Here is a 22991-nt window from a genome sequence, read left to right on the forward strand (position 1 = left end):
TGTGTGAAACATCCGATTTTGTGTGGATAAATAAAATGTATTTTTAAAAATAAAAAATATATAATAAATAGGAAATTAACAATAAAGTTTGTAAGATGAGAGTGAAAAAATTAAAATTAAATTAATTAATTAATTGGTTAAGTTAATTAGGATTAAATTAATTCACTCACTGCACAAACTTTATTTCACCCTTTTTTCTCTCACCAAACACACACGTCACACACTAATCTAACCTGATTAAAACACACTAATCTGAACTAATTAAAACACACTTCACGCACACACCACTAACCAATTCACACTCCACTCACAGATTCACTCAATTTTCTCACACACCTCACCCTAATTAACTCACGCACACACCACTCAGTATTTTCATTTTTCACTCAATCCTCTCACATAACCCTTACACTCTCCACTCACGCGGCACTAGAGATGGCAAATAAACCCGTGCCCGTGGGTATCACCCGAACCCGTCCCCGTTTTGACGGGGAATCCGCGCTTTGACTGGGTATGGGTATGGGTATGGGTAATACCCGAAATTTTCAACTGGGGATGGGGATGGGATATATATATACCCGCCCAAATACCCGTTCCCGCTTAAATTACTAAACTATTTATAATTTATTAAATAATCTAAAAAATATATAAATAAATAATATATTTACACATAAAATATAATATAATATAATATAATATAGTATATATACATATAAATAAAATATACTTTTATTTATATATATATATATATATATTTACACATATACATGTAATATAATATAATATAATATAATATAATATACATATAATATATATACATAATAATATAATATAATATATATAATATATACGTATAAAACAAATTAATCATTTAACTAGTGAGATCTTTTATAAACAAATTTATAACATTACAAATTTATAAAAATTTAAAAGAAATATATATATATATATATATATATATATATATATATATATATATATATATATAAAAGCATAAAATATCTACGCATATACATATAATATATATACATAATAATATAATATATATTATTATATTTATATTGTTATATAATATAATATAATATATACTTAAAATAAATATATATCTATAAAATATATATATATATATATATATATATATATATATATAAACATAAGATATCCACACATATAATATATATACACATAGTAATAATAATATAATATATAATATAATATAATATATATAAATAATTATATATATATATATATATAAACATAAGATATCCACACATATAATATATATATACATAGTAATATAATATATAATATAATATAATATAATATAATATATATATATATATATATATATATATATATATATAACATATTTCTCATTCTCTTTGTTTTTTGTTATACACTTTGTTTACTCTCTCAATTGTCTGGTTTGTTTTTCAAGATTTAATTTTGAAGGTAATTTTTCTTCTTCTTATTACATAATTTTTACTCTCTGTACATGGTTATGTTCAAATAGGTGTTCCTCAATTTCATTATATGAAATAAATTTTAGGTTACACATTTGATTATCTTTATTTATTTATTTATTTTCATGAAAATGTTTGACTCTTATTTTGTAGCTCTTCTTTTTGTTACTTTGGTTATACACTTTTTTACTCTCTTTTAATTATTTGGCTTGTTCTTTAAGGTTTAAGCAGATCTTCAAGGTAGTTTTTCTCTTATCATAATCTTAATTATACATTTTTTTTTTCGTTATGTTATGTTCAAATGGATATTCTCAAATTTGGGTCACACATTTAATTATCTTTACTCCTTTATGATAATTTTATTTATTATTTATTTTTTGTTTCATGATAATGTTTAATTCTCAATTTTAAGTTCTCAATTGCATAAATCCTTAATTTAATTCAAGATCAAAAGATGAAGAATCTATGTTTAAATTTGAATTATTATTAATTTAATTTTGTTATTTGTGCTATTTCGTTTAAGTGGTATAATATAAATTTTTAATAGTATAAAAAATATTTGAAATATTTTTAAACTTGATTATTGGTTTTCCTTTTATATTTTGTTAAAAAAGAAATTAACCTTTTTAGTTTGTTTGATTTTTTTTTGTTACGTATGTTAGTTTCTAGAGAAAATGAGCACAGGAGATCAAGATTTGCAGTACCAAGTCCACCACAGTGTTCACAACAACCAACTCCCTTTCAAAGTTCCAATAATGACAGTCAATCTCCATTGAATCCATCTACGCAAACACCTTCAGAAGTTCATGATGAAATACATTCAACAACACAAGTAGAGCCTGAGAAAGGGAAATTGAAAAGTGTTGTGTGGGAACACTTTGAAAAGATAAAAGTTGATGGACAATACAAAGCTAAATGTAACTATTGCAAGAAACTGCTTGGTGGAGAAACAAAGAATGGAACAAAGCACTTGCACCATCATACAAACATATGTATTCAAAAGAAGGCTTTAGCAAAATCATACAAACATATGTATTCAAAAGAAGGCTTTAGCAAAAGGAAAAGGGGGACAAAAAACACTTTTTTCTAAGATTTCAAGTGGCAAAAAGGAATTGGCTTGTGGAGCTTATAATGAAGAAAATGTCAAGAGGGAACTTGCAACAATGATTATATTGCATGAATATCCATTGTCAATAGTGGACCATATTGGTTTTATTAGATTCGTGACAACAATTCAACCATTATTTCAACTTCCTTCACGAAATACGATAAAGAAAGAGATACTCGGCATCTATGAACATGAAAAACAAGTTGTTATGAAGTTGATAGATACAAATAAAAGAAGAATAGCAATTACATCGGATATGTGGACTGCAAGCAATCAAAAGAAAGGGTATATGTCTATCACAGCTCACTATATTGATGACAATTGGACATTGCAAAATATAATTTTGAGGTACACCTTTTTTAATTTATAAATTTTCCAGTAATTTTTTTTATGCACCTCTAGAAAGATTATATGTCTTACAAAATATTGCTTAATTTATAGGTTCATTTATGTTCCCGCACCTCACACAGCTGATCGACTTTGCAATGTATAAGTTGAAGTTGGACACACTCATTAAGAAAGGGTCTTTGCTTCATATGCGTTGTTCAACACATATCCTTAATTTGATTGTGAAAGAAGGGTTAGCCGTCCTAAAAGAAGGGGTGGAAAAAATTCGAGAAAGTGTAGCATATTGGACAACAACTCCTAAAAGAATGGAAAAATTTGAGGAAACAGCTAGACAATTGCGAATTTCTTTCACTAAAAAGTTAAGTTTGGATTGCCCAACTAGATGGAATTCTACTTACAAGATGCTTGATATTGCCATATGTTATAAGGATGTGTTTTTTAGGTTAAAGCAACGTGAAGCTCAATACACTTCTTTGCCAACTGATATGCAGTGGTAATTTGCAAAGGATGTTTGTCGAAGGCTAAAATTATTTAATGACATCACAGAAATCATTTCTGGCTCCAAATACCCAACTGCCAACATCTTTTTCCCAAAGATTTGTGAGATCAAGATTACAATAAATGATTGGGTTAAATCTCCTGAGATAACCATTCAAAATATGGCAATACAAATGTTAAAGAAATTTGAAAGTTACTGGAGTGTTATTCATGATATATTGGCAATTGCTTCAGTTTTAGATCCAAGGTACAAGATGGACATGTTAGAATATTATTTTTATAAATTGTATGGTAATGATTTTGATCTGAAACTTAGTAGGATTCGTCAAATGTGCTATGATTTGGTTTTGGAATATCAATCAAAAAAGAATGAAACTTCTTCTTATAGAGCTACATCATTGGAGTTGGGAAAGGATGTTGATAATGATGCGAATGAATTTTTAGAGTTTATGGCAAAAAAGAAAAAATCTAGAACTACAGTTATGAAAACAGTTGGATTATTACTTGGAAGAAGATAATTTGCCGGTTACACAAGAATTTGATATCCTATCATGGTGGAAAACAAATGGGTTAAAGTTTCCAACCCTTCAAGCAATTGCAAGGGATGTTTTAGCTATTCCAATAACAATTGTAGCTTCTGAATCTGCTTTTAGTACTGGTGGTCAGATATTAACTTCTCACCGTAGTCGACTTCATCATATTACTATAGAGGCTTTGATGTGTACAAGAAGTTGGATATGGAACTCAAACCATTTAGGTAAGTTACTCAAATTTATTAATATTTTTTGTTAGTATTTTTTGTGAATTCTCATCTAATATTCTACATTTGGTGTTTGTAGGTGTTAAAAAATTAAAAGGAAAAATGTTCTCATGAGTGAAAATGAATCTGATGAAGAAGGTACATTATATTCTAGTAATTAAAATTTTCAATTTCAATTATTATATCATATCTAATTTTTCATTTTTTTTCTATGTGTAGGTGGATCGAATGCAAATGAAACCACTGATCATTTGTAAAATTAATAAATATTTTGGTTATTATAAAATTTTAGTAATGTGTAATTTTTTAGCTTTTATATAATTATTTGAATTTATTTTAGTTGTTATTTGATACTTTAATTTGAGATTTATACTATTATAATATTTTTCTTAATATTTGACATCATGAAAATCAAAAAGAGTATGTTATTTTAATATTGAATATTTTGATAGTATCATGATTCCGTTGGTGTGATTTTTAAATTTTTTTTATAAAAAATATTTAATTGATATATGGAACAATAAAAAAATGGGTATGGGTATGGGTATAAGAAAATACCTGTTACCCGGTGAGGATGGGGATGAGTCAAAAGTTGTATATCCGTTGGATTTGGGGATGGGAATGGGAATGGGGATGAATTTTTATTATGAGGATGGGAATGAGATCATGATACCCGTACCCGCCCCGCCCCGCTCCGTTGCCATCCCTACGCGGCACACACAGGAGGTTTTTCCTTCTCTTTCCCAAACCCTCACTGACACACACACGATTCTAATTACTCTCTCACGTTTCACTCACGGGGGCACACACTAATTCATTCACGCACTCACTCAGGTGGAGGGGACACAATATACAGGTTTGAGAGAGGAAACCCATAAGGGGGAACAGAAAAAGCACTACACTTCACCGAATAGGACCCAACAGTGAGAACGATTACGCACCCTCTGCCTCAGCCGTTCATCGCCGACGAGATTCACTCAACAGCAGTGTCTACATCCGAAGCTCTATAGCTGCAGCCCAAGGTATCTATGCCTCTATCCCTTCTCTTTCGTTCACGAAAAACCTAAGCTATAAACAGCCATTGGCCACTGGTTGCTCCTCTTTGTCTCTGTTTTATTGATTTCTGGCTATGGTCTGAATATTAATTGGATTATTTTTGGGTCAACAGTTGTTAAAGCCAAATTGATGAGGCTGCTGAGTAGCTATGAGTTGGTATTCGAGTTGCTATCATTGGCAATCTGTGGAATCTATGTGTGCACTTTTAAGTCGATTTTGTTGGTGTTTTTTTGATTCGTGACTGGGTTCATATTTTTTGATTGTTTCGGGTGGGAATCATTGGATTATAATGTATCTAAATTTGTATTTGGATATAGGGGCTAGAGTCCGCACTGTGTGGGTTACATGGGTGAGGTAGGAAATGGCCATGAAAAAAGAGAATGACTCGCATTGGTATAGATTTAATTCCATAATTGATTTGTTTGGAACAAGAAATGTCATCATCTGGCTAGGACAACCTGATATATAACATTGCACAGAATAGAATAGCAAAGACAACTATATCAATAAAAAAAAATGTTGGGTTCATTTTATTTGAGTTGCTGGTTGCTATTCCACCCTTCAGAGCAGAGCATCCTCAGGTTTATATCTTCTTCTTTGTATGATGGATTTTTTAGATGGTTTTTAAGTTTCTTTTTCATGTCAGTTTTGCCTCTATATGATTGAGTTCTCTCTTATTGATCGGTATAAAAAAAATTTCTTGTAGTGCCCAATAAAAAAACGTTTTAAAACTTGAAACACCGTCTTAGTGGCGTTGCTGGCAGAGGAGAGAGAGAGAGAGAGAGAGAGAGAGAGAGAGAGAGAGAGAGAATAATGGAAGAAACAAAGAGAAAGGGAGAAGATTATGCAACATGAAACCATTGATTATTATGTAATAGATAATACATAGATGAATAGTTGAAGAAAAGGGTGTTCTTGATTTTCCCCTTTTTGTGTTTTTGATTGGTGAAGTGAGGAGGAGACTATGCAAATTAGGACCGAGTCGATACAAATCAAGACGACGGAGTTGGAGTCAGAATCAGACTCTGAAGCTGCTGCTATATGGAATGAAATTGAGGCTTCAGAGAGGTAATGGAATAAGTGAATCAATTGTAGAACTACCCAAAACCAGAATCTGTGTGATGATTGTGTTTTTTCCGATGCAGCTTCCTTGTCTGTTCTATGTACCAAGAAGCTGCATCAGCTGCATCCTCTATTTTGGAACGCTTGCGTCATGCCTCCCTTGCAACTCCAGATATGCTAGAATCCACTGCCATGGTGCTACTCCAGGCACTTATCCACCTTCCCAGGTTTTTCTTACATTCTCATCTCTATCTTCTCCACAGTTCATTCTAAAATTGAATCATCGTTGCTTTGCTGCAGGAATCAACACATTCTCGATCAACTTAGACTGCATTTCATTTCAGTCAAAGCTATTCCTCCCCGTGTTCTTCTTACTGGGTAGGTATGCTTGTTTTCTTTAACATCTTCTGGTTAATAACAATTTCACGTGCCTTACGAGTTGGCTTCAGCTTAATTCATGTTCAGCGTCAATCAATTTGATTCTCACCTTGTCCATTTAGGCATTGCAAAGTTTAATACTCCCTATCACTGTGGATTGAACAGGTTTCCAAACACACCCTATGTCATGTATGATTGCCATTTTTTATTTTTATTCTTGATGTGAACATTTCATCCCTAACACCTGAATACCCGAGATAGCTTATTCGTTCCGGATCATGATTCTGCAGGACACTTGTCCTTTCTATAGTGTTTGACAATAGGGTTGTACTGTTTTTATTTTTTCCATATAGATATGTCTACAAACAAGGTATTAGTGAAAGACCATGTGTAAGGAGAGTGATACTACCTCTTTTTATTATTTTTGGTTCAGAGCTTGTTTTCAAATTGCACAAGGTTCTGGGCTTGGTGTTCAAGAATTTGTGGAGGATTTCCTCAATGGATGGAGTCTTGAAGATGCAAGATATTGTGCAGTCATTAAAGAGACAAATGTAGAGGATGGAAGTATAGAAGAAAGACACATAATTCTTGAAATTAATGAATATGTGGAAGTTGTCGAGCTTTATTCCGTCACACTTCTTGCAACAGTTAGAAAAGATGTAGATCTTGCAATCTCCTGGGTTGAGAATTCTTCATTGCCTGAGGAAAATCGACAGGTATGAATGTTCTCCACAAATCAAGTTTTCATATTAGTGGTTTTGTAATCAGGCATTTGAATTAGAAATTAGAAATGAGAAACAAAGTTATGGTGTAATTTTGATTAATTGAAATAAAGCAGTTCACTGCATTCTCTTTTGTCTTTATTGGTGGAAGGAATTAGATGTATCCTTTTATCGGTACGTTAAATTTATTAGTCTGAGCTGACATTTGAAAAAATTACTTGGCGAGCTTCTTTTTTTTATAAATACTGTTGTTTATTTTGCTGTCTGCAGTGGTTATTTCATTGGTAAACTTTATCTCTAGCTTTAATAACTACTCTAAATATTACAACCATTCTCTTAATGCAATAGCTTATATGTTAGTAGTCCTCTTTATTTATTTAAGCATCAGACTCATACAAAATCAGAGGTAAATACAAGTATGCCATCTAAAGCAGCCCTCTCATTTTCACACTGGAAAAGTCCATTTAAAAGAATTATTTCAAAAACTCCTCCCAAATCAATAGAGGGCTTATTTATAGCCTATACAATAACTGATTTAACTTAGTTGCCCACACTAAAATTATAACTTGACCTTTTTTCTCCTTCTATATTAAACTTGCAGAGTTTATAATACTCCCTAAATTTATTCCTGACATAACCACTCTATTTGGTCCTTTATTGTAAATTAAAAATAATAAACTCTTCTAGTCTTTTTGTAAGTATTGCCTTGTTTGCTCTTAGGCAGTGTGCTTCCCTCAGATTTGCTAACTATTTCTATGACATTATATTTTTTAGGGACTTCTGAGAAGGTTATATTCCATGCATTCTCCTGAAAGTACTATTGTGTCACAACCTTTTCCTCAGTCACCTACAAATAGAAATGAAGATTATTCTTTGAAAGAACGAAATATGTCCGAAGGATTACCTCAAGCCTCCAAAACCAAACATCTAAACAATGAAAGTAATAGGTCCAAGAATGCTCTTATAAAATTGTCTAAACAAATAGAAACATGTTTCTGTTGCTTCCGTGGTATCCATTTGAAGATTGGCTCTACTAAGTTTGTCATAACTAGTGGGAAGATCATGCTTGGTTGTTTACTACTGTTCATCTACTATGTTTTCAGAAAGAAGCAAGCCACTATAAAAAGGTACTCAATTAAATTTTTAGCTCCGTGGTAGAATGTATCTCTAATATCTGTTTTCTGCATCCTCTCATCTTCGAGGATACAATCACCATTTCATATCAAAATCATCTTTAGTTTTATATTAATCATATTTGTTCTTACCTGTTTAGTTGCTATAATTCATCTTGGGCAAAATATCACCTCTTTAGGACCTTTATTATTCTGATTTGTATAGTTGTATTTCTTTGTTTCCTTGTTTAATTTATTACCTCAAGCAATTTAATAGATTCCTGATTCAAAAGAGAGCTACATCCTGTCTTCCCTTTATGGGGCCCTAGCTCCAAACATCAAATCAAATTTTCCCCAGTTAATTTTGTGTGCAGCCGAAATTGGGAGAAGATCTGAAGCACTGATTGGTCATTTGAGAGTAACCAAGAAATAGATAGAATATGTTGAAAGGGTTTAGATTTTAGCTTTGCTGTGGAGATAGGAGAGAATCATGCTACCTTTGAAAAGTTCCTAAGAAAAACCAGAAGATGGTCCTAACAAAATTCCCATAACTTTTCTGCCCCTGACAACTTTTTAGAATTTAGGGCAAGAGAATAAGAATTAATAACAATTTTCCGTGATGATAAGAAGCTTAGAATCACATAGTAATAGATGACAACTTGCTTAATGGATGACAGATTCCTAAATATGTTTCTTCTCATTCCTCCCAGTGTTCCAAACCTGTCAACTACTCCCATATTATAATGTTAAAACTTGAAAAGGAGTGTTTTAGACCATACCTAGAACTGATGGACATCAAGATTTTGAGCAGGCAGCTTGAGTTATGTTTTTTGACTTGAAAAACTTGTGATTCCTAGTATTATTAGTTACAGAATTTGTAGGATATTTCGTAACCTTCTCTCAAGAACCATGTTATTCAATGGATTGACCTATATTTCGTGTGAGGTTTTCAGTCTCTTGTAATTTCTCTTTTAACCATCTAAGGCTGAGATTTTCCAATATAGTATCTACGTTCTTATGGAATCTGTTATAATAATGAGTAAAATCCATTTCTCTTTCTGCTGTGTCATGGTGAAGACCATTTTATTTATTTTGGGGTTGAGGCACCCTTGGTTAACAAGCAAGTGTATTATACTGAATACTAAATTAATAATTTGCATTGTTTACTGTAGCCAAACTCATTGAATGGATTTATAAAGGTTATAGCAAGTTCTGCAATATATATTTGCTCGCTCTTTGTGCTTCATAGGGATTACATGGTTCTGAATGACTGAGACTATTCGTGATTTAGGATTTTAAGAAGACAAGCTATCTCCGTAAAGAGGGCTTTGGTAGATTTGTGGCAGCTTGCGTTTTCGTACCAAGTAAATCCTCTGGCAGCTGTTCAACCGCCATCTGCTGCAACACGTCAAGGTCAGTGAGGCCATGATGGAATTCTTGACCGAGCATTTCCATAATCAGAAGCTTGTCATGACACAACTGATCCTCAACCAAAGTTTCAGTATGCTAATCAATTGCACCTTTGGATAACAATATATGTAACAATGTAGCACCACTCATCCTTCTATCAGTACAAACTTTCTTAATTTATCATTCTGTAGCTATATATTATGTCAGAAAAAAGTGAAGTATTGTATAATTGCATTATATGTCAGGAAGTGTTGCCATAATTTGTCCTTAAACTCTACATTTTTGCCGTGGCCAACTGGTTATTGTTTTAACACTATTTTTCTATCCATAGAAAAGTGGACAAAATTACAGAACCCGGTTAAAAGTAATAATTTACCAAATAAATGTACTGGTGAAAATTTTTCCAAAGGGCAATTTGGATGCAGACTTGACTGTTAAGCCTGCACCAGGAAATTATAGCATTTGAGTTGGTATATTTAAACTATATGTGCAGACGTGATTGCTAAGCCAGTCAAAGAGACGCTATTGAATTTAAAAGTGTAGAGGTTGCAATGGTTGTATAACTTCTTATTTTCTAAGGAAATGTAACTTCAATTTGATACAATGTATCGTACAAGTATTTGATTTAAAGTATTTGATTCGTTATTTACAAGGCAGAATGTGAACTGGTGAAATGTATGACAACAATTAATATATGGAAATTAATTAATAAGATTAGCTACTTTAGTTATTTGATGGACATTGATTAAAATAAGATGCTGGTTCAATCTCATAATGTTGATATGACAACACAATGTGTGTGTGATATGGCCAATTTTTCAAGTTTAAGATCAAATATATGTAAAGATAAAAATGTTGAGAATTTATCCTATTCATAACAACAAACACTTTAATCTTCATCATATTGTGTAAATAATTACAATACATATGTATACCAAATAATAAATAGTAAAAATAGAAAGGCTATATTTTGAAAGATAAATTTTACTTAAATAGATTAATTATTTAATATTACTTAAACTTTGAGGCTCTCTCTGTCTGCTCAAACATACCAGCCTTTTAAATTGTTTGTTTTTGTCAAACCTATGACCGGTTGGTAGAGACAAATTGGCCCTACACATCTACAATTGCAAAATTTAGATGTATTTTGTTACGATAATACCCAACAAAATATGATTTTATATCACTGATATAATAAGTTTTGTGAAATTTATTTGTAAAATAAATTTGTATAACTTTTGCGCAACCTAAAAAGAGATAAAATAAAGATAAGATGAATTATGTAAATCTAATATATAACTAAATAATGTTATGAATTTATGTGAATACTGCACATTCTAAGTAACTTTCACACATTAAATCCTGCTAGTTGACAACAAATGGAAAAACAAAAAATTATATACAAAGAGTTCCTAGGTTATGTAATTAATAAATTAAGACGGGTTCCAATTATACGATTTTCGAACAAAATAAATTCAGTTCCTATCTATGACATATAAAATATGAGTTTATATTTTTGTTAGAAAATTAAGGTAAATTATATTTAATTGGAATTAAAAAAGAATTTATTATACACTTTTAGCTAATTATAAAGTGATGAATTTTAGTTTTAATTGAATTTAAAAAAAGGTATGACATAATGTCCAATAAGTAATTTGAATACTTTAATTTAAATCGAAAGACACTTTATATCATCTCCTATTCCAAGTAGTACTTAGAGTGCAAGATAAGAAACAGAGAAGAAACAGGCAAAGTACAAGATTTTATTAGTGTAGACTATGAATAAGGAAAATTCCAACACAAACTTCATTATTTTGTGTTCTTCATTTCAATATTCAGTGTCGTCATGACTTTTGGAAACAAAGAAGCTGGCCAACATAGCACACAAATAGGATTCAGTTTTGACTTTTTGGGTAATTTCATTTATTTTCGTAATAAAAATTATTTGTTGACAAATTTGTTTTTTCGAAAAATTTGATAAAATTTTTTAAAATAAAATTAAATAGATTATTTTTTTATGTTTTATCAAAATAAAATAACAGTAATATATTTTTTATCTAAAAAAGTTATTTGTGAAATTTTGTTTGTCAAAATATAGTTATCCATTTTTATAAAGCTGTTCAGACCACTGTTTCTACTCCACACTTAACCCTACAATATACATACCAACTTCATCTTCACCTATCTCCATCGCCTCTTCCCATATACACACATAATCATCTTCTCATTTCATTTTTAATTTTAGTTTTGCTCTTATTTGCAAAGTTGTCATATTATTTCTCCATAAAACTGTATACTTTTACTATTTTTATTAAAAGCATTGCAAAGAAATAAAAATAAGATGTTTTTTTTATATATATAACAAGGCTATTCATATATAAGGATATGTCTGATATAATAACCATATATTGGTACGAATCCAGAGGATATGATCCATTGATAGTTAGAGACCAGTTCTTTTTTAAGAAAAAAAAATTTACTGAAATGGAATTTGTGATTCTATATGAATTCGTACAAAGAGTTCGGTATGTTTAAGTATGATTTCAGTGTCTGAAGTATATTTCAGTTCTCAAACCTTAAAAATAAATAGAAATAATCATTTTAATCTAATAATAATTTTTTTTTGGATTTCCTTTAAATAAGAAAATAAAACAAACTTAAGGGGCACTGCATTCGGTTTCCTGTCTCATACCATGACCCACATCTTTCTCCAGCAATACAAAAAACACTAATTTTTCGGTCAAATACATCTTTTATTTTCATTTTCGAATAAATGTACATATAAATTTAATAATTTATCCAACAACAATAATAATAATTAATGAATTAGTTAGCATGAATTATGATTTAGTATTGGATGGTTTAGAACCGTCGGATATATTGCTAATTTATTTATTGGATAAAATTTTGTATTTCGATGCAACTTGCGAGAAGGTACACAAATATTAATTTTTATTTACATAAAAAAAGATTTTGGAAAGAAAATATAACATATTTTAAATTGATGAGTTGGATATCTATCTATAAAGAGAGGTTAATGAATGAGTTAGATGATCTTTCATGAAAGAGTCATAGGGTGATACATTTTTTAATATATATATATTCTTTATAAATAATAAATGGACCAATGAGTTATTTTTGGCTTATTAATTATAAATGAAGGGATATGATTGGTCAAGGATGGTGATTCATTGGCCCTCCCATCGCCAAACACAAACCCTAATCCTTTTGCATGTCTTTTTACAAAACTACTTTTCTTCAAATAAAAGATTCTCCATTTTGTCAGGGCTTTGAGGCCCAACAAATGTTGCATTGCTTGTTATATATTCTTTTTTTTTATTATTATTTAACTAGTTATTGGATTGCACTGGTGAGTGGATTGACATAGATCATTATGTCTCATGGACTAAATGCAATAAGTAAAAAATGAAAAAAAAACATTGGCTGAATAAATACCAAATAAAAAGATAAAACATTTTTGTTCATTATTTGGGTAAGTCAAAATGGGTTAAATGAATTTTATAAAACTATTTATATTAATTAGAATTTTTTTATTTTTATTTTTGTTAAATAACTGTTTTCTTAGTGTAAAGTTATTTGGTTAAATTTCTAAAAAATGAACATACACAACAAACCATTTTCCTTCAATGTCGACATGAAAATATTAGGGGAGATTATATATATATATATAATATATATATATATATATATATATATATATATATATATATATATATATATATATTAAAACTATATTAATATTTTTGTTTACTGTCTTTGTTGTTTATTTCTTTTTCAAAATTTGATGAAGGAAAGTTGAAGCTTTACACTATGTAATTTTTAAAACAAAAAGGAAATAATGGGCGAGAAATTATGTAATTAGGAAAAGAAAAAAAATGATAAAATAGAGATTGTTGGAACAAAAATAAATAAATAAGTGAAAATTAAATTTTTATGTTATTTGATTTGAAAAAGAAAGATACAATATTATTATTTTTAATTTATATAAGCTAATAATATTAATTTATTAAGAAACTCCTTAATTTTGTTCCTACAATTATTTTTTCTGAATAAATATTTATGGAGAAGTTCTACCATCATCTCTGCAAGAGTTAGGTACCACAAAATTAATTGATTGGGTAGGTGAACTGTTATACGATAGATTTAAGAGAATGATTTGGCTTTATACAAGATAAAGATAATCTTGCTCATGCATATCGAACGTGATTTCACCCTTCTTTTTTTGCATTTGAGTGATCTTTTTCTTTCTTTTTTTCACAGATCCTACATAGTTCTACTCTCGTAAAATTTGCTTATATGTGTATCAGAATGAAAAAAAGAATCCATATACTTAGATTTTCTATCATCACTTCTTATTCCAGTTCTATCATTACCATTAATTCTAAGAGGCAGACACCAACAGAACCATGTCATTTTCATCTGAAATCAGGTCCACATAATGGCAACAATTTTCAATGTATCCATCTTCTTCACATAATACTTAGTAATTATTATGATCTAGTTAATGGATTTGCAACTTTGTTGCAACTATGGTCTGGCACCACCATAATGCCAAACGCTAAATTTTCATTCTATACATTACATGATGAAAATCATTGAAATTTTACGTGCACAAAATATAAAGATAATTTCATAATATATAAGTAATCATAAATTTCACCTCCTAAATTAATTCTGTAATTAAATTAAGTTTAAAATCCACTTTTGATCGGAAAAAAAAAAATTGCCCTAGAAGTCCTATGTAAAGTAGTACTTCTAAGGCTATAAAACAGAATCATTAGGTTCACAAAAGACTACAAGAGTAGTGCCAAAATTAGAGAAAGAGAAGGCAGAGACATGATCAAAGAAAGGGCTATGGCAGCACGCATTATAACAATATATGATAATTTGCAAAATAAAGTCAATGCAGAGGCTTTGTTACCAAGTCATGATCTGCTTCACTAATTCGTTTGGACCCTGTGTTCTTACTTTTCTTCTTAAATAATTAAATGGGTTGTTGTTTAGTGTAAACTTTGCTTACTCATGGATATAATGGCAATTATTTGATTTGATGGGTTCCATTAGATTAAGTTTATATGAAAACAATGTGACATGTATATGCATAATTGAATGGATGAGAGTATATATTAAGAATTTTCCTTTTCCACTTTATAAAAGTACATGCAGTGTCTTTAGTGCATAAGTTCTGGAAGACACTTACTGTGATGTTTCTTATCACTTCTAGTTGAGATAAGCTTAATCCAAAGCTAAGTCCAGAAAATAAAATGTTGAAGGAAGAAAAATTGAAAACCTTACCCGATGCAGAAGAATTTAAGCATGAATTCTAATAAATAGATGAATTACAAAGTGTTAAATACGCATATGGTATGAAATCTGATAGATGCCAGAATTTTTTATTACGTGTAAAGAGCATTTAATAACTTTAGCTTCAGATTACAAAAGTCAAAAGTCCAAGATATTTATCTGTTGCTGATAGAAAAACCAAAGTCCAAGATAAATATCTGAAATAAATGCTTTTACTGTGTTTTAGTTGTTTTCGAAATCCTTGAAATTTCATATTTACTAACATCTCACAAATATCATTCTAATCACTGTAAAGATATTAGAGGCACTAAAACCTCAAAAAAGAAAAAAAAAACGTTATTTAACACCCTTCAATAGCTAGTAAATTTCAATACTTTCTAGATACAAAACTATTAATAAGGAAATATTAAAGTAAGAGCATGCATGGTTAATTATTATTTTTTTTTACAAATATACCATAAATATTTTTTTTTCATAAATTAAAATTAATTAATGCTTAATAAATTGATTGATTTTAAGATGTTTGTTTTTTCACCTCATAAATTCTTAAAAGATAAAATTGCTCAAAACTAGTCTTACAAATCCATGAACCAAAAGAATTTAGGAAGTATAGAGATTTAATGTTAATTAGAATTTGAGAAGTCCACACCTTCACCCCTAATCCCTTATAACAGTAAGCCAATATTTTTAAAACAGAGTTTTTAATTTAATTGGTGAAGGTGACGGTTTAAGGTTGATAATCTAACTATGGTTAAACCTTGATCTCACAACTATAGGTTAGACATATATATGGTTATATTCGTGGAATAAATATAGAAATAAATAAAAAATAGTAAATAAAATGAGACAAAAATAAAATAAAAAAATTAGTTAAAAACTAATATTTAAATTTCCCAGTAACAAAAACTATAATATTAATAATAAATTTTATTTAAAAAAATCTTAAAATAATGCATTCAGTACTTCCTACGTAACGGATGTCTCGTGATTATTATTATGTGATATACACGTCGTTCAAAAAATTCACATGCGCATAGCACTACTCATTATAGTATTACATTAAATATAACATATTATATTTCTTAAAAGAATTAAGACAAAGCCAATATTTGTAAACGAAAAATCTATTTCACCTAATTTTTAAACATGATGAGGAAAGCTTATTTAAAGAAAATTGTAGAAATAAAATTTGTGGCCAATGTTAATCCTAAATTGTTTGACGACCATGTTTTGTTATGGATCACTACTTTTCATCATGGAAATGGCTTTGCATGCCTTGGTGGTTGGAGTAGTCTTTGTCCTAATGAAAGAGATTACGAAAATGACTATATATTATTACTTTCGACTAATTACATATTAAAGAACGACGTAGAGGCAAAACAAGGAGAAATTATCCAAACCGAATACCAAGAAATTGAGGCCACTAAGTTCACACGTGTACAACTCATTGTAATATATATAGTTTTTTAAGAAAAGTTTGATAAGAATGAGGTGTTGGGTGCCACGTGGTGCGACAAAAGTGTACAGTATTTTATACACGAAAAATGTAGACGACTCACCAACAACCGTATCAATCTGCAATTTCCCTGTTGGGATAAGGGGGGGAGAGAACACTGTGTGACGGTCACCTAATTAATTACTCTGATTTAGATAACAATGAAGAACCCTAATACCAAAACCCTAAAAGCAAACCTTCACGTGTAATTTCATGTGTTAGGAAGCTACTTTGTTGTGTTGTGTTACCATTGGACTGCAACTAATTAATGAAACCACCCTCTCTATCTTTTTCCTCCTCTCTAGGTCTCTCTGGTTGGGTCTGAATGCAAAACAAATGTAGGAATGAAAAAGCATTTTTTTCCCAAGACAACAACACGTCTTTTTCGTTAATCTTATTTGTTTGTTTATTTACGAAAATAATTCATAATGATGAAAAGTCACCTAATATTATTGGAAGATGATGTGACAAGAGGGAGGTGAAGAAACATCAATATTATTAAGTCTGTATTGCCTTGTGTTTTACTTACACGAATGATTTTATTAAATTTTAATTAAATATATATCCCTCTAGCTCTGGCCCCTTCTATAGTTTGCAAAGTCTTCGTAACATGATTTTTCAAAGTACGCTGAATAAGTTATGATTACATACCCTTGTCTGGTTGGTTGATAAATGGTAAATCATTGGTTTAAAGAAAAAAAATGTTCTCCTTTACTGCTGCAGAAAAGAATGAGTGACAAGAAACAGTATATAATGAATAAGAAGAAAAAAATGAGATGGGAGATAAAGTAGACGTGTGACAATAATTGAACAGAAAGGAATTGTTGTGATTAAGAGATTTGGAAACAAACTTATTCGAAGAGGTTTTTCTGTAATTTTTATGAAAGTAAATTGAAGGTAATGAACAGAACATTATTTCAGCTTAATTGCTTTCATGATAAACTCTATACAGACATCTTCCAAATAACACTTACTATTACATATATAGTATATATGGTATTATCTCAGGTAATTAAAGTCTTTGGGCTTGTATATACTTCAGAAGTTTACTTTGTGCTTACTGTAACTTCCTATTACAGAGCCCTAATGTCATCTTACGAACCATTTCTTTTTAAAAACATATAAATTGTTGAGTAATGTACAAAAAATTATAGATTTCATGCTAAGTTGTGCCTGAATTTCAAAGAAACGTGACTGAAGATTAACTTTAAGGAACTACACCAAATTTAGAGGAAATAGTGTGATACCACAGAGTTTGGGTAGTCATAAAGCTTGATGGAAAAGTGATAATAACAAGATTCCCATACTTAATTTGAAAGAAGTTTCATCAATTTGCAAGAGAGAATACGTGGATGTAATTAGAGAACCAAAACGAGTGGGATCCAATGGGAAAGTGAGAGCTAAATGCCTCTAGCTACTGTATTTAGGCGACTAAACTCATACTTTGAAATAGAAAAAGCGCATAACAGTGGATGGACCATTATCTAATTCTTACATTGCGTCTGTCACTTCCACTTTATGAAATCTACGTGGCCAAAAAGTTTCTAAAGTCCCAAAAAGTGAATTTACGTGGCACAAAAATTGCATCACACGCTAAGTTGAATAAACTTGTGGCTTAGCTTCGCTGCTTCAACTAATGTCATAGACACACCTTTCTTTCCCTTAATTGAATTTGACTAATTTGTAACACAAAACATTATCACGTAAACATCATGCATGCCCCCCCAAATGACATGGCCATGCACTTTTCAATTGGAAAACCCTAATGTGGGTTCCTCATGCGCTTTTATATCCACATATATGTATAACCCCATGGCCTACCAATGCCATGTTCGAGGCTATATATAGCACCTTTCTCTTTGCACTTTTCACTCAAACATTTCTACGAAAATCCTCTGTTTCCTAGAAAGCTCACCAATTCAAAAGCCATTTCGATCATTGCATTTTCCATATGGAAAACCTCTTTTTCAACTGTTTCATTGGATACTGTCTTCTTTATTCTCTCTTGCTTGTGCATGGCAAACCATTGTCATGCAATGAAACACCTTACCCCTCTGTGTGCAAACATTACGTTGAAACCACCAACACACTATCAACCCTAGATGCTAGATCCTCTTCCTTCCACGACCTGGCCCTTAAGGTCACCGTGGATCAAGCCATGCAGGTTTATAAACTTGTCTCAAACATGGACCTCAATAATTTCAAGGACAAGCGATCCAAGTCTGCTTGGGAGGATTGTTTGGAACTCTATGAGGACACACTTTATCAGCTCAAACGCTCAGTGAACTCGAACAATCTAAATGACAGGTTGACTTGGCAGAGTGCATCCATTGCCAATCATCAAACATGCCAAAATGGTTTCACCGAATTTAACCTTCCCACTCACCTCAACTACTTCCCCAACATGTTAAGCAATTTCTCCAAACTGCTAAGCAATTCCCTGTCCCTTAGCAAGGCTATGACTTTGACATCATTGTCATCGACTAAACAAAATGGTGGGCGAAAGTTGCTTTCAGATGGCTTCCCTTCATGGATCTCACATTCAGACAGAAGGCTTCTTCAGGAAACAACATCAAAAGCTGATGTTGTGGTGGCACAGGATGGCACTGGGAACTATAAGACCATCTCAGAGGGTGTTGCTGCAGCTGCTAAGCTCAGTGGGAAAGGGCGTGTTGTGGTGCACGTCAAAGCTGGTGTTTACAAAGAGAGTATTGATATCAAGAGAACTGTGAAAAACCTGATGATCATCGGAGATGGTATGGGTGCTACTATTGTTACTGGTAGTGACAACGCGCAAGATGGTTCCACTACATTCCGTTCTGCTACTTTTGGTAAGTTCATCGTCCACTCTTGTATTCATATAAACCATGCATTCACGTATATATATGTTATGTTTGTATATATATACCAGAAAAACCTCGTCATGCATGTGTCTAGAACTAGATATCAACAAACCTAAATGAAAGCTTTCCATCCTTGTCATCAACCTAGCTAGCTCAAAAATTCAAAGATGGCATTTGAATGACTAAAAAGTATCTACTCAAGATCAATGTTTAGTTTTTCTCTTTTTCGATCAGAACATGTGAAATATAATACTGATAAAAAAATGTAAAAATAATAATTTAAATTTTCACTAATATAAAAATTAAACCCTATATCACCTGGGCCCGTCGGGACAGGGACATGAGTAGTACTCATTTCTGTACAACTCAGTGTTACGGACAATCCTAATCAAAACTTCTTATCATTTTACTATCAAGAAATTTAAAGAAAAAACAATCTGAACTTTTCATTTTCCAAACAGTGAAAGTAACCTTCACGCTGGAATCAACCATAATAAACTCTCATATTATTATTATTTCAAAAGTGACACAAACAAAAATATTTTCACTTTACACTCGGTGAAATATCTCTCCATGATAAAGACAAACAAAAATAAAAAGCTTTTTGTATTTTATTTCGCATCTATAACTTTTATGCGTACTCATTAGTAAAAGGTTAAAACCGTTGATCATTATTGCAGCTGTTTCTGGAGATGGCTTCATTGCTCGGGACATGACCTTCGAGAACACCGCCGGACCGCAAAAGCACCAAGCGGTGGCTCTCCGTTCCGGCGCCGACCACTCGGTGTTTTATCGGTGCAGCTTTAAGGGGTATCAAGACACCTTATACGTCTACGCCAACCGCCAATTCTACCGCGACTGTGACATATACGGAACCGTAGACTTCATTTTCGGGGACGCCGTGTCGGTGCTTCAAAACTGCAACATCTACGTGAGAAAACCGATGGGGAACCAGCAGAACACGGTGACGGCACAAGGAAGAACCGACCCTAACGAGAACACAGGCATCATCATCCATAACTGTCTCATAACTGCAGCTGGGGACCTGAAAGCGGTGCAGGGCTCTTTTAGAACTTATCTTGGTCGCCCATGGCAAAAGTACTCAAGGACTGTCATCATGAAGACTGCCCTTGATGGCCTGATTAACCCCGCAGGTTCACCATTTTTTCTTCATACTCTATAACTGCATCAATTTTCTATAATACAAAAGGGTTTTATCTCAAGTAAAAAATGAAGATTATAATTGGTTGGAACGATTTCCTTATCACTTTAAAGATGGTTACTCCAATTATTTAAGATGGAGTTATTTAGGGTTATTTTTACTTTAAGATAGAAAAATCTAAACCATGGAGAGAGACATGAGATAAGGGCTACTCGTTGTTGGGTAAGACCCACATCCCGTGTGTTTTATTATTTTCTTTAACCCATTAGATAGCGAGCTTATAAACTTTCATATTCTCCGAGGATTACGAAGAGAGAGAAAAACTAGGGTTAAAGTGGGACTCCTCGTTTTTCTTCATTATGCAAGTATAATTGCTAGAAGGAAAAAAACTAGTGGACAATATTAAGTAAAATTATGTTTTGACACCTTGCTATCATTTGATAACTAGTAAGAGAGAATTTTCTAATAGTAAAAGTGTATGACAATAAGTTTTAAGTGAAAAGAAAGTACTATAATTATTTTAATTAAAAAATTGGAGTTGTAAAATGATTTTAGGTGTACACAGCAAAGGAAGAGAAGATATATATAAAAATAATTTAGGTATGCTACAATAGAATAAAAGAGAGAAAAATAACGAGAATTATATAAAATATATAACTACTATCCATTAATACTCTTCTAAGAAAGATGGGGTGTTCAAAAGGATAATAACTGGCTACAGAAGCCTGCTTGCCCTTTGGTGTTGTATGGGGCAGAGAGAAAAAGAAAAAGTGGATATAAATAAGTGATATAATTAAAAAGAAAATAGAAAGAAATAATTAAAAGAAAAGAAAAACTAAACTTACCCTAATTTTTTTATCCTATTTAACTTGTATAATAATATTTTTTTACAACTTACACATGTTGGACCTGTTTAATTTTAAAAATCAATTTTAAAATTTTAAAATATTTTTTAATATTTAAATAAAATTATTTTAAAAAAATTGTATAAATTTTGTAATTAAAATAATTAAAAATAAAGATTTATGAAACCAAAATGCTTCTAATCTTAACAGCTTTCTCCTATATTTTTATCTAAAAAAAAATAACATGAGTTAGAAGTAGTAAGTGGAGTACTTACGTGCCTACGTTTGAAGAAGTGAAAGTGGTGTTGTTTGTACAGGTTGGTCTGAGTGGAGTGGAAACTTTGCACTGGGAACTCTATATTACGGTGAACATGCGAACACAGGAGCAGGTGCTGGCACCGGAGGGAGGGTGAAATGGGGAGGCTTTCGCGTGATCTCCAGCGCCGAGGCTGTAAAGTTCACCGTCGGAGAATTCTTAGCCGGTGGGTCGTGGATTCCTGGGAGTGGCGTGCCCTTTGACGCAGGTTTATGAAAAACAAAAACTATGATGAAACCGATGTGTTTTGTTGTGTTGTCTTGTGTTGTGGTGTGTGGTGTGGTCAGTGTGGTGGGTGAAGTGGGGAGGACTTGGGTGGTGTTGTTTCCAAATTGGGACATAACAACTTCCTCAAACAAAGGACAACTATATTGTGACGTAGCTTCTGTTTTGGGCTCTTCCTTGTACAGAGGGTACACAAAATGCTGTACTTCTATTTGTGGGTTTCGTCTCCCCTTACCTTAAGGACACTCTGTTCCTTTTGTCGATAGAACTTGAAGGAAGCATCGATCCCTCCATCATCATACTTGATAGATAGATAGATACGAAGATTCAATATTCTGTACTTTACTTCTTCTTTTTTTTCTGACGTTATCAAGATAATCCTGTATGTATATAAATATATGTGAATAATTGTAGCCAAATGGCACCCATCTGTGTTCATTGCATAAGTGTATAAAAGTCTCTGATTCAAGTTTTTCTATCTTGTACTATACCTTCATAAATATTCAACATCATTTTTCTTATATGTTTTTATTTCTTTATTTCTCCCGATTATATCATTATTGTTTTTGGTTGTAGAAAAATGTTTTATGTTGGAATCATACAAAAATTATTTTTTTCATCTTAAAATATTTGTTTCTCTTTTCACTAAACACCCTTTTAATCTCGGAGTTGATTAAAGATTAAATGGATTAAGAAGTCATTCTAAATGTATACTTTTCAGAACAAAAGTGATTTGTGCCAATAACACCATTGATAATTAATTATAATTCCTACTATATAGGACCCACAAACCAGTGGCGAGAAATTTGAGGCTTGAAATTGAAAATTAGAAGAAAAAAAATATCTAAACCGACATGGAGAAA

The 22991-nt window shown here is 31.4% G+C and overlaps 2 protein-coding genes and 1 long non-coding RNA gene across 6 annotated transcripts; 2 read left to right on the top strand and 1 right to left on the bottom strand.

The window, feature by feature from the left end:
* Positions 1-4881: 4881 nt before the first annotated feature.
* Positions 4882-10177, top strand: LOC114179059 (protein APEM9-like). Of its 4 annotated transcripts, XM_028065261.2 has the most exons (8): positions 4882-5199; positions 5346-5389; positions 6185-6301; positions 6379-6522; positions 6596-6673; positions 7107-7389; positions 8170-8522; positions 9799-10177. In XM_028065261.2, the coding sequence occupies exons 2-8, from the start codon at positions 5382-5384 to the stop codon at positions 9926-9928; spliced, it is 1113 nt and encodes a 370-aa protein (XP_027921062.1). In that variant the 5' UTR covers positions 4882-5199; positions 5346-5381; the 3' UTR covers positions 9929-10177. The 4 variants fall into 4 exon arrangements, with proteins under 4 accessions (XP_027921062.1, XP_027921063.1, XP_085526414.1 ...); XM_028065262.2 differs by lacking the exon at positions 5346-5389 and having other exon boundaries at positions 4883-5199; XM_085670288.1 differs by lacking the exons at positions 4882-5199; positions 5346-5389 and adding an exon at positions 5410-5428.
* An 8440-nt stretch (positions 10178-18617) lies between these two features.
* LOC114179057 (pectinesterase-like) lies at positions 18618-22600 on the top strand. Its single transcript, XM_028065256.2, has 3 exons — positions 18618-19568; positions 20261-20734; positions 21905-22600. The coding sequence occupies exons 1-3, from the start codon at positions 18689-18691 to the stop codon at positions 22117-22119; spliced, it is 1569 nt and encodes a 522-aa protein (XP_027921057.1). The 5' UTR covers positions 18618-18688; the 3' UTR covers positions 22120-22600.
* On the bottom strand, positions 20067-22002 carry LOC146887407 (uncharacterized). The gene is made up of 2 exons (XR_014993291.1): positions 21863-22002; positions 20067-20776 (listed from the first exon to the last, which is right to left on the bottom strand). It is a non-coding gene; the product is annotated as an uncharacterized LOC146887407 (long non-coding RNA).
* Positions 22601-22991: the final 391 nt, after the last annotated feature.

The sequence above is a fragment of the Vigna unguiculata genome, chromosome 3, assembly GCF_037176805.1.
Source record: "Vigna unguiculata cultivar grain cowpea cultivar isolate G323 ecotype 2 chromosome 3, ASM3717680v1, whole genome shotgun sequence".
NCBI classification, from domain to species: Eukaryota; Viridiplantae; Streptophyta; class Magnoliopsida; order Fabales; family Fabaceae; genus Vigna; species Vigna unguiculata.

Bases quoted from the DNA above. Each gene is read 5' to 3' on its own strand.
- LOC114179057 (XM_028065256.2), top strand. From the start codon at position 18,689: ATGGAAAACCTCTTTTTCAACTGTTTCATTGGATACTGTCTTCTTTAT. The intron at 19,569-20,260 runs GTAAGTTCATCG...TCATTATTGCAG, and splicing joins ATTCCGTTCTGCTACTTTTG to CTGTTTCTGGAGATGGCTTC. The intron at 20,735-21,904 runs GTTCACCATTTT...TTGTTTGTACAG, and splicing joins TGGCCTGATTAACCCCGCAG to GTTGGTCTGAGTGGAGTGGA.
- LOC114179059 (XM_028065258.2), top strand. From the start codon at position 5,750: ATGTTGGGTTCATTTTATTTGAGTTGCTGGTTGCTATTCCACCCTTCA. The intron at 5,815-6,184 runs GTTTATATCTTC...TGATTGGTGAAG, and splicing joins TCAGAGCAGAGCATCCTCAG to TGAGGAGGAGACTATGCAAA. The intron at 8,523-9,798 runs GTACTCAATTAA...TTCGTGATTTAG, and splicing joins AAGCAAGCCACTATAAAAAG to GATTTTAAGAAGACAAGCTA.